The sequence below is a fragment of the Peromyscus leucopus genome, chromosome 1 (genome assembly GCF_004664715.2).
Source record: "Peromyscus leucopus breed LL Stock chromosome 1, UCI_PerLeu_2.1, whole genome shotgun sequence".
In the NCBI taxonomy this organism is placed as follows: Eukaryota; Metazoa; Chordata; class Mammalia; order Rodentia; family Cricetidae; genus Peromyscus; species Peromyscus leucopus.
In genome coordinates, this window is record NC_051063.1 from 106532234 (window position 1) to 106544231 (window position 11998).

The 11998-nt window shown below is 41.2% G+C and overlaps 1 protein-coding gene across 16 annotated transcripts in view; it reads left to right on the forward strand.

Annotated features, from left to right (window-relative positions):
* The window catches only part of Emsy (EMSY transcriptional repressor, BRCA2 interacting), a 74996-nt gene extending 69505 nt beyond the window's left edge, over positions 1 to 5491 (forward strand). For 15 of the 16 annotated variants that reach the window (XM_037197273.1, XM_037197263.1, XM_028877476.2 and 12 more), the window contains 2 exons: positions 555 to 1034; positions 3525 to 5491. In XM_037197273.1, coding sequence (XP_037053168.1) covers positions 555 to 1034; positions 3525 to 3719 — 675 coding nt within the window. In that variant the 3' untranslated portion in view covers positions 3720 to 5491. Of the gene's footprint in view, positions 1 to 378; positions 1035 to 3524 lie in introns of those variants that run through there. The other variant, XM_037197286.1, reaches the window with a different exon arrangement.
* Positions 5492 to 11998: the final 6507 nt, after the last annotated feature.

An 11998-nucleotide genomic window follows, 5' to 3' on the forward strand; every position in this document is an offset into this window, starting at 1 on the left:
TTACCCTCTAGATTTATCATCTAGATAACAGAGGAAATAGATAACAGAGGATAATCAAAAGAAAATTTTCATTAGCACTAATTGATGGGACTTATGTGTGTGTGTGTGTGTGTGTATGTGTATATATATATATACATATATATATATATACACATATATAGAATATGTTTGTACAATTGTACTTTGAAGGAAAAGATTGAAAAAATTCAACTCACTTTTAATTTTAAAAGCAGATTATATGAAATCATTTGACCGGGTTGAAGGTATCTCGGGATGTAAATCTCAGGAAAACTGGGCTGCTGTGATTTTTTTTTCCTTTACTGCCTCAAAGCTTGGCTGGCTGAACAAAGGTTCTTTCAACCCCTCCTCTTTCCCTAGGTTCCTTAAAAGAAAACAGATCCTTCCCATCCAGCCCTCTTACTAAACATCGAGCTTCAAAATGTCTTCCTAGTATACCGCACGAATGTTTCTTTTACCATATTTTCTGGAGTGTTTGATTAGTTTTTCCTCAAAGAGATGTAGCTATAATACACACAACCCCAATTTGTTTTCAGGTGGAGCAGCCAATTATAACCCAAGGATCCTCTGTTACAAAGATAACATTTGAGGGGCGCCAGCCTCCCACAGTTACAAAGATAACTGGTGGCAGTTCTGTTCCTAAGCTGACGTCACCAGTTACAAGCATATCTCCCATTCAGGCCTCTGAGAAGACAGCAGTGTCAGACATTTTGCAGATGTCTTTGATGGAAGCTCAGATTGATACAAATGTAGAACATATGGTAGTGGATCCCCCAAAGAAGGCTCTAGCCACCAGTGTGCTCACCGGTGAGGCAGGAGCTTTACCCTCCACCCACGTGGTGGTGGCAGGGATGGCGAAATGTAGAGAGTCCTGTTCCAGTCCATCTGCTGTTGGCCCTCCCCTAACGACCAGAAAGACGGAAGCAGCGGGAGTGCCTGCGGCAGGCCAGTTCATGCGCATTCAGAACATAGGCCAAAAGAAAGCGGAAGAGAGCCCAGCAGAGATTATCATCCAGGTAAGACCAGAAGGAAGATGAGATATCTTGGGTAGGTGGGAGGTTGTGGGTTTGATACATTTTGGGGTGTCACAGGACTAGTCACTCCAATGTGGTAACAAAATGCAGAGATTATTTTTGAGTTGGTTTAGAAACTATTACGGTATACAAATTTATATTTAGTTTTGTTGTTGTTTTTTGTTTTGAAAATAATCATAGAAACTTGGTATATGTGGTCAAATAGCACACTGTGTGACCATGAGGACTGTGCCTGTGTATTAGCTTGATTTGATGTCCACATCATACTTGCAGTGTGTTGACTTAGTTCACTCAAAAGGCCAGTCATTTCCTAGGCTCACATTTTGGGCTGCTTGATCTGACAAACTGGAATATAACTGTTTGCACTTCTGTTCAGCTGAATTTCAGGGACACTTTGTAAACATTTCTTGTTCCTCATCTGAATTTGTGGTTCCTAGAATAATCCACTTGAGCTGACGGGAATGTCTGCAGAAACACATTCCCCGTATGTGTTTCTGACTACTTTTACATCTAACTTGGCATTAACCATCAACATGTTTCAGCTTCTTGTGTCAGTTGTTATTTGATAATCTTGTTAAGGTGCTGTCACCACAGTGGACAGTTCACTGGCAGGCTACCGTCTCCGTTCATCCTCTTTGTTCTAAAACCCATCAGTTATTCTGTGTTACAGGTTAAGATTGATGACTAAAACTAGGCCAGACTAGAGCCCTTAGGAGTTGTGTTTGATTTCCATCTCTCAATGCAAGATATTAAGGTTTTTTTCCCTTGATATTGGCAGTTTTTATTTCCTCCAAACTGGTACATAGTTTACCAAGTATCAGCAGCCCATTTTAGTTCATTGAGAATTCCCATTTATAGACCTATGGATAATTTAGAATTGGCACAGAGCCACTGTTGTGTGCTTCAAAGTTCATACAATAAGCTTTTCATTTGTAATGATGTTAAGCTATGAGAGAATACTAATTAACCATTGTTAAACCAAATGAGACATAATTAAATACTTGATAATTAAGATGAATCAAAGTAGCCATTAAATTATTCAAATATTTTTCCATCTGTAACAATGAATTTAGTGAATTACATATTTCTTAACAAAAGGTTTTGTTGGGATTGCTGGTTTTTTACCTGAAGAGATAGGCTATTTTGGGAAAGGGATGGGTTTCTGGTTTTGCCATTTACTACTTTGGGCTGGACTGCTCAGATGACTCTTGTCTCAGTTTCCTTATTGGTAGTGGGAATAAGTAATGCCTAGTTTGTAGACTCTGTGTAAGGGTTAATAAAATTAAGCATCTAGCACAGTGACTGCCTCAGGGTTTGTCCAACAGATGGTAACTGCTACTGATTTACTAAAATGGATTGGGACAACTAGGGGCTTAGATTGCCGTACTCATCTGGGTGGTTTAGTTGAAAATTATTTTTCTGCGTTGTATTAGCAGGAATGAAAATGCAGTTCATTCATGTCCAGGATTAGGAGCAGAGGTGTGATATAACTGATATTCCTTGTTAAAAGGTATCTATAGCCAGGCATGGTAATGCATGCTTGCAATCTCCACACTTGGGAGGTAGAGGCAGGAGCATCAGAAGTTTAAGATCATCTCAGCTACATAATCTGTTCAAGGCCAGCTTGGGATACCCTCCCCAACCCCCCCAAAAAAAGTTAGGAAGAAAAAAGAATCTGGTAGGACCATAAGTCACCAATAAGTACTTAGCAAGGGGCCCCGCCAGTGTTCACCTAGTAATTTTTTTAGCAGATTTTTGGCATTCTCATATATTTGAACACCTTCACTACTTAACTGCAGTAAAGGTGATTGTGCTATGACTAAACAAATTGGTTTCCTCTTTGAACCACCAAAGAGGCTTAAAATGTATTGTGTGTCAGCAACCAGTCATTCATCTTGAAGATGAAGAACAAAAGTATAATTCAGGCTGTGTGTGATGGAGCATGCTTTTATTCCCAGAACTTGAGAGGGAGAGGCAGGTGGATCTCTGTGAATTTGAGGCCAGCCTTAGGTATATAGTGGTTTTAAGCCAGCCAGGACTTCATAGTAAGATCCTGTCTCAGAAAAGAAAACAAAACTGGTAAAATTCAGGTAAGATGAAAGCATTCTTTAAAGCCTGCCTTCGAAATTGGCAGGGGCCATTAGCCTTCTTTGTTGAAGAGGCCCCATACAGGAGTACAAAGACCACTTTGAGTTGTACAGAAGTTGAGGTTGAATCCAGCATTGACCTTGACAGCTGTGTGACCTTGTGGATGTCTCTCACCTCACATTTGCTCACTTGTAACAAGAGAGTGATAGTTTCCATGCAACATTGCCACGGGATGCAGTAGACTGCCATGTGAGAGATCTAGTGCAGTGCTTGTTGTGAAGGTTGTCTGGTCCATGCCAACTTTGTTTTCTATGCTTAGTTCGGGGGCATTCTCACGTGTCCTTTTTTCACTATAAACATACTCTGCTGCATCTTTTCTTCCAGGCCATTCCCCAGTACGCTATTCCTTGTCACTCCAGCTCCAACGTGGTAGTGGAGCCCAGTGGGCTTCTTGAACTGAACAACTTCACCAGTCAGCAGCTGGATGACGATGAGACAGCAATGGAGCAGGATGTAGACAGTAGCACGGAGGATGGAACTGAGCCCAGCCCCTCTCAGAGCTCTGCTGAACGGTCCTAGTATTCAGACACCAGAGTGCACTTTAAAGCCTGCTTGGTTACCAAGTGTCCAGGGAAACCTATGATTTGTTGTCTAAAAAAAGCACTTTGCTCATATTTAGGCTATGGACCTAGAAACACGGTGTTTCAATGAGATGTTGCTGCAGGAGCAGCATTTTAACAAGATAAAACTCACAGAGGAATGTACGTAAAAAAAATGGAGAGGAAAACAAAGAAAGAAAGCAAGAAAGCATGCAGAGGAAAAGATGCACATCCGTGGAGACCTAGCACCTTGCTGGAGCTGGGCAGTGCCAAGTTTGGCAGTGGAAAGAGACTTTCCTATGAGTGGTTCTCAGCTGCTTTTCACTGCGCAAATGCCACCAGAGAATATTAAAAGGAAAAGAAAGGAGAATGTGAAGAGTTTGTATTTTTGAAATGATGTATCTGAACATTTTTTAAAATTGTGTTTGTTTTTGCATATCCCTGGAAGTGTTGCTTTGGTTAACATTTTACATTTGCTCAGTTCATGGTTAGTTTATGAATACCTAGGAAAGTTCTGGCATTAGAGAGTCCTTGCTGGAGGGTAAACATTAGATCACTAACCAGGAAGTGTTTGGGGTAGCTTGTATATGCTCTGTGGTTGTATACTAATTTATTGTGGTGTTCCACACTTGCTTATTTATTTAATGTAAATGTTTCCAAGCAGGCTGAATCCCTTTTCCTACATGTCCTAGGAAGCTGGATGGCCTGGTCTTCCCACCTTCCCTCCCCCCCCTTTAAGAAGCTGGATTAGAGAAGGTTTGGTGGGAAGCAGAAGAAAAGACCTTTCTAGCCCAAAGGAAATGTTGAGTTGTGTTAAGGAAAATGAACTCTGTTCACTGATGCTCTCTTGATACCGAAGTTGCACACCTATGTGGGACTGATAAGACTCTGAGAATAACTTTTACTACTTTTCTTTAAGCCCCTTTGAAATGTATGAAAAAGTTCACTTACAGTTCTAAATGTAATGTTTTTAAGTTTTTACTTTTTTAGGGAGCAGTTGTTTACGTGCTGTTTTGGTCTTGTGATTGCTGTCTATCACAAGTTGAGTGAAGGGTAAGGGATGGGAGGGTACGAATTTTGACAAGCTGTGGCAGAAGAAACTATACTTTTCATTTTTAAAAAGTGTAAATAGAAAAATTTTTAACGGTTTTATATGAATTTCACTATAAATAAGCATTTTAAGACTGACAAATGTTGAACTGTATATACATTTATCAGCATAACTGCCCAATTTTTTGGTGCTGAAGTACTGTAAGTAGAATTTATCACCCGCCTCCTAATTTTTTGCGTCTACACCTGGGAAGAAGAAGCTGTGATGCTGTTGTTAATAAACTCACACTAGAGTGACACTGAACGTCTCAGCAGGAGCATCCCCGAGACAAGCTTGCTCCTGGTTGGTGGTTGTACTCATTTCTACTAGGTGATAATTACTCACCAATAGATGGAGCTGTTGGATAGCATTTTATTGTACAGATTTGTTTCAACCACTTTGTGACTGTTCCTAGCTAAGAAATAATTTAACCTCTCTTGGGTCATAGATGTCTACCAGAATTTGACTAAACTATGAACTCAATCACCAAAAATATACACATGCCAGTACACATGTTAGATTTTGCATACAATATTAGGGGCTTGTGGGCTCCCAAGAGCATCTGTGTATTCCAGGGTAAGCCCTGTTATGGTCAATCCATTACTTGCAGGTGTAAGTTTTTATAAAATAAAATATCTTTTGAATACACATGGATCAGGAAACAAGAACAAACTTGAGTAAGTTATGTTTCATATCTTCTATCAGGATAGCATACCCATGTCCCTCTCAGAATTTAGCCTTACTGTGTGTGTTCCAGCAGCTTGAAATGCCAAATGAGTCTCATTTAATCTACATTTCAAAAGTTACATGCACCCACACATAATATACACACATGTATTATCAAGTAAGATTGATTTTTTTTTTCCTTTTAACAGTTCTAATTCTAATTAGAGCATGAATTTATGAGCAGATATTATTCATTCCTTTTTTATGTGCCAGGTCATAAAGAATAATCTAACCACCAAGGGTAGATATTACAGTGAGCAAATGGCAAATCCTACCCATCTGGAACTCACAGACAGGGCTTCCTGCTTGGGAAGGAAGCAGGGAGCTCCAGTGATTCTGGAGTTCTTTCTCTTTTTTTAGTGGGCACATATTCAATGTGTGTAATTGTGGTTTTGTCTTGTGTATGTGGAGGGCAGAGATTAACCTTGAGGTTGTTGCTCAGAAGCCATCTTTCTAGTTCCTGGTTGTTTTTTTTGTTTGTTTGTTTTGTTTTGTTTTGTTTTGTTTTGTTTTGTTTTGTTTTGTTTTAGGAGCTGAAGGACTCAGCTTGTGGGAGTTGGCTCTCCCACCATCCTACCATCTTGGTCCTGGGAATCTGACTTAGGTAGTCAGGCCTGGCAGCAGATGACTTTACCCACTGAGACATCTGGTCCCCACCTTATTCTTTGAAACAAGGATCTGGAGCTTGCTGACTAGTCTAGACTGGCTGCCTGTCTCCATTTCCCCAGTGCTGGGGTTATAAGCACAAGTCATGGCCTGGCTCTTCCTGTGAGTGCCAGTTTTCATGTTTATGTGGCAAGCACTTTATTGACCTATCTCCTCAGCCCCAGCATGTCAGCATATATATAATGTTCTTTGACCATATTCCTCAGGTCTTCACCCCCTCCCCTTTATTTGACATATGTGAGTGTTTTGCCTGTATGTGTGGTGCACCATGTACACGCAGTGCCCATGGATCCCGTGGGACTGGAGTTACAGACAGTTGTATGCCACCACGAGTGCTGGAAAGTGAACCCAGGCTCTCTTAGAATAGCAACCATGGCTCTAGATGGTTCTTAACCGCTGAGCCATCACTTCAGCCACTTTTCTCTAAGTTTCTTAAGTGGAATGATGATAACATGTATGGATCCATCACCAGACATGCTTTTGCTGAAATTGATAGCATTATTTGTTTCATGTTTAAGTCCGTAAATTAAAAGTAATTGTAAGCTGTCTCTGAAGGATATTTAGAGATAATGATGCACTTCTACAAAACCATTAGAAATCTAATTTGGTTTTGAGTTGGAGATGTAGCTCAATTAGTAGAGTGCTTGCCTAGAATGCACAGAGCCCTGAGTGCAATCCTTAGTACCGCAGAAAAACTAGGCACGGTGGTGGATACCTATAATACCAGTACTTGGGAGGTAGAGGCAGGAAAATGAGAAATCACAGTTACTCTCTGCTACATAATATGTTTGAGGGCAAACTTCTTAATTTCAAAAGATTTGGTTTAAAGTAAACTTTTAAAAAGTACCTATTGTTACAGGTGTAACTTATGGTGAATTTAGAAGACTTTATAGTTTTCATTTTTATTTATTATTTTTGAGATGAGTCTCACTACGTAGCTCTGACTGACCTGGAAGTCACTATGTAGACCATACTGGTCTTGAACTCAAAGAGACCCAGTTTTATTGAGTATTCATGCCATATACTTAAACATGTAATGTGTGTGGCTTAATGGTTTCTAGGATTTTTCAGATAGAACATCCATTACCAAAATCAGTTTTAGAACAATTTCATCAGTCAACAAAAGTACCCCAAACAGCATCACCAGTTACCTCTCCAGCCCTAGAGGGCTGCTCATCTTTCTGTCCCTATGGACTTCTTGCCCTTGATACCTCATATGAATAGAATACAGTAAATGGTCTTTTGTGATGTCTTTCATGTGGTATCATAGCTCAAGACTTTTCCATATTGCAACAAGCATGTATCAGTACTTCTTTGTTTATGGCTATTCCAGTACATGGATGTGTCACACTGTAAAAATGATCAGCTGATGGGCACATGCATTGTTTTACTTTGTGACTACTATGAGCAGTGTTGCTGTAAATGCCTATGCACAAATTATCTTTAAGGTTCAATTCTCTTGAGTAACTACCTTTGATCTTTTAAGGAACTGGCAAGATTGTTTGCCACAGAGACCAGGTGTTTTTGCATCCACTCTACCTGTGCATGAGGACTTCTTGCCAACACTTGCTATTGGCTCTTTTAATGTAGCCAGCCTAGTATCTACAGTGCTACCTCCTTGTGGTTGTGACTTTCATTAACCTTACAGCTAATGATGAACACTTTTCATGTGTGTCTTAGTCATCGGTTTATCTCTGGAGAAGTATCTCTTTGGTCCCTTTGCTTCTTTTCAGTGGTATTAACTACAATTGAGAATTTGTGATGTATAAGAAGCATTACTACTATTAGGAGGATAGTAATTCTTCACCATTAAAATCTTTTGAGTCAGCTCTAGTTCTTCTTCTCTGATGTAGCATTACTTAACATTTTTAAACTGTGTCTTAGAATTGAAAGCTTGTTCTTTGAATGCATTGCTTTCTAAGGCTCCCACAATAGGCTGCTTGGGCAGAGGGTGGCAAGAGACGGTACAAAGGAATAGTGGCCCGGATTTGAGTCCCTGACGGCTCCTTGGTTATTGCTTATGTGAACTTGAGTCCGTTGCATTCTCTCTGCACTTCCCATAACATAAAGTCTAACCTTGGGACTCTAAAGGCTGGACAAACAGTAATGTAAAAATGCCAGGCAAGGAGTCAGGTATTGGGTGTGTTTTGAGTAGTCACACCATTCCATTTTATACACAGATAACAAGGGCTTGAGAAGTTAAAGGAAAGAAAGTTCACAGACACTGCAGATGGAATTGCTCTGAGGCATGCCTTACTGCTTTCTCTTGCTTTCCTCTTGCATGTTTGTGCCGTGCAAGAGGACTGGCCTCTGGCAGGGCAGAGGAACTTGGCTGTGTAACGTTCATGATTCTTAGGCAGCTTCTCACAGAGCTCCTTGATTCAGGTTGGTTTTTTGTTTGTTTCTGTTTTAGTGTTTCACAGATCTGTAAGAGGAAGTATGTGGAAGGACTTTTCCATAAAGGCTAGTGAGAAGTTGGCTGCCTCTGCGCTGTGGGTTTGCAAGCTTCTGAATTAACCCGTGTACTAGACCAAGAAAAGAAACGGGCACATATTTGGACTTGTGAGAAGGCTTGCTCTGTCTTCCATGCTTACAAGTCGAGGGTTTTTCTGTAAGGCAGGCGAGTCTGGGCTTGAGGCCCAGTATACTACTTGAATGTAAGTTCCAAAAGGCTGAAGACAGCAGAGGTTGAAGTTCTTGCCCTGCATTACCTGATTGTTTCAAGAAGACTTCTGCTACCTATGCAAATCCACACCCAACCACCATGGTTCTTTGTAGGGTCCTCCTCTTCTTTCTCTTCCATGCATCTTTGGAGTACATATGCAGAGGTTGAGCTTGGAAACATCAGTTGAGGGTGGAGGTGTCCCATACTGGGGAAGTTTTAAGCTAGTAAGGATGTGTTTGAATCAAAGCACTACAACTAGCAGTAAATAGTAAGAATGATGGTGGAAATACTGAGTGTTTAGGAAGGCTGTAACGGGGCTGCTACAGAAAGTGTCCCTCAGAGAAGTGTGAGCTATAGTCTAAAGGAAAAACGAGAGTTTAGGCAAAGAGGAGGAGGCAAGCTAGCTGTCCAGGGACAGCCCAACTCAAAGACAGAGTGGTGGGAGCAGAGAGTGGAGTTATAGCAAAGGGTGTGTGTGTGTGTGTGTGTGTGTGTGTGTGTGTGTGTGTGTGTGTGTGAATGGGAAGTCAAAAGACTCCTAAGCTACCAGAGCTGGCAGGCATAGAGAAGTAATTTGGTCACAATGTTTATTTAGTTGTATTGGTGCATAAGAACAAAACTGCATTTCCTGATGTCACTCTCAGTTCCTTGCATCATTTTAAAAACCTCTTCAGTGGTTCCCTAAAATAGTCTTCATTCCTCACTCATTTTTGGGTGTACATATTAAGGATTTTTTTAACTTTTAAAATGACATTTATTTGGAAGGAGGAGGGGGTGCATGTGCCGTGGTGCACCTGTAGAGGTCAGAGGACAACTTAAAAAGACTCCTCCCCTTTCACCGTGTGAGACCATGGATTGAACTCATGTAAGGCCTGGAGAGTTTACCCACATTCTTCTAGGATATTTAGATGTTTCCATTGTGGCTACTGTGGGAATTATAGTGAATGTTCTAAATATGTAGCAATCCAGTTTGAATCAATACTAACTTAACTTCAAAACTCATGTTCCTGTGTAGCTTCTCTCTCTTCATGTTATCACAAAGTATATTTTTATGTACCCCAATAATCTTTTTTTTTTTTTTTTTTTTTTTTTTTTTTTTTTTTTTTTTTTTGGTTTTTCGAGACAGGGTTTCTCTGTGTAGCTTTGCACCTTTCCTGGAGCTCACTTGGTAGCCCAGGCTGGCCTCGAACTCACAGAGATCCGCCTGCCTCTGCCTCCCGAGTGCTGGGATTAAAGGCATGCGCCACCAACACCCGGCAGATTTATAATCATTTTTATACATTTGTCTTTTAAGTCATGTAAATCAATGTCTTTTAAACCTTCTCAGGTTTCTCTGGGTGGTGGTGTTTGTTCATTCTAGAAACAGGGTCTCTGTATGTAGTTCTGGCTGGCCTGGGACTCACTGTGTAGACCAGGTTGGCCTCAAACTCACAGAGATCTACCTGCCTCTGCTGGGATAAAAGGCATGCACACTGAGCCCAGGTTTTTGTTTTTTTGCTGGCCAGCTGTTGAAGGCTGTAGCAATCCATTTGTTTGGTGCCTTTTCCTGTACTTGTCATGGGTTGATTTCTTCCTCACATGTGGTTACTGAAGTCTGTGTTCCTAGCTGGTGTTCAACTAATATTTGTTAGATTTTCTTGGATCCCAGGAACTAAACAAACAGACAAAAATCTTTGTAAATTGCTTTTCTCATCTGGTCCTTCAGCCTTACTCAGACTTCCACAGATCCTAGGGACCCAGTGGAGGTGACAGTTTCAGGTCTTTTGGAATGAGTGTTTTCAAGTTCCCTCTCCCAAGAGGTGCTTTTCAATGTCTGCCTCCCCAGCAAATTCTCCCCCACTTTTTCCTCCAGGGCTCAGGGTGAGTTACCTGTGTTAGACCCAAGTAAGTCTTACCCTCGGCATCTGTGGGCTGTCCAGTCTTTAGGACACTGTCAACCCTAGGTAGGGCAAAACAGGAGAGTGTACCTGGCACCTCTGTTCTGCTGTTTCTGTAGCTGGGGACCAGGCTCCCACAGTGAGGACCTGAGCTGGGCGGTGTCACAGAGTGCCATCAGTTGTCCCCCTCTCCCTCATGTCAAAATATACATAACCTAAGATTACCATTTTAACTGTTTTAAGAATATACCTTGGTGGCATTTAGTGCATTCACAGTGTTCAGCTATCATCACTGTCCGTCACTAGAATTTTTCCATCAACCCAACTGAAACGGTCCCCTTTACACAGTGGCTTCCCTTCCTGCCTCCACCAGTTCCTGGTAAGTACCCTGACGTTTTGAAGTTACCTTTTTTTTTACTGAGTATTTGCTATTGCTGTAACTGTTTTCCAGAACTCTGATGAGGCTGCTTCTCACAGTTTCTGCTTGTTTTCCGATGCTTGTTGGGGGATGGGAGCATAGAACATTTTAATGATGTCACTCAACACCAAGGTATTTATTTGAACCAGGCACCTTGGAAGAGTAGAATAGCCATTGAATTGGGAAAGCTTGGAGTTCTCGTATCAGGGAGTGAGAGCAGGACTGAGTTAGGCACCCATTAAGTTGAAGATGCTTACTAGACATCGAATGGAAAGGCCAGTGACCGGAAGGACAGAGGTTGAATGGGTGAGCTCTAGGACAGTGCAGTACATGGGGGTCAGGATGATGGGACCAGAAAGGAGATGGAAGGGATGGCCAGAGGGTGGGAGGTAAAACTGGACACTGGTGTCCTAGACACAAATAAAGAAGCAATTCATTTTCAGGTTATTTTTACATTTAGAGGGAGCCAGAGAGAGAACAACTTTCAGGAGTCAGTTCTCTTCCTCTACCATGTGGGTTCTGGGTGTCAAACAGGCCATCAAGCTTGATGACCTTTTACCAGTGGCTGAGCCATCTCACGGCCCTAAAAAGAATTTTTGCAATTACATCAAATACAATGTCCTTGACGTTGGCCCCAAGGAAGTCATTGGTGACCTTGGGAAAATGATGAAATTTGGAAAAGCCATAGGAGAATGGAAAGAATTGGAAAACACAGACAATCCCATGAGTCACTATAAACAAACAAAACAGGTAGTTGTTGTAAGGTTAAGTGTAGTCAAGAGATTTTAGAAAACAAATTTATTGAGAATTTTACTAT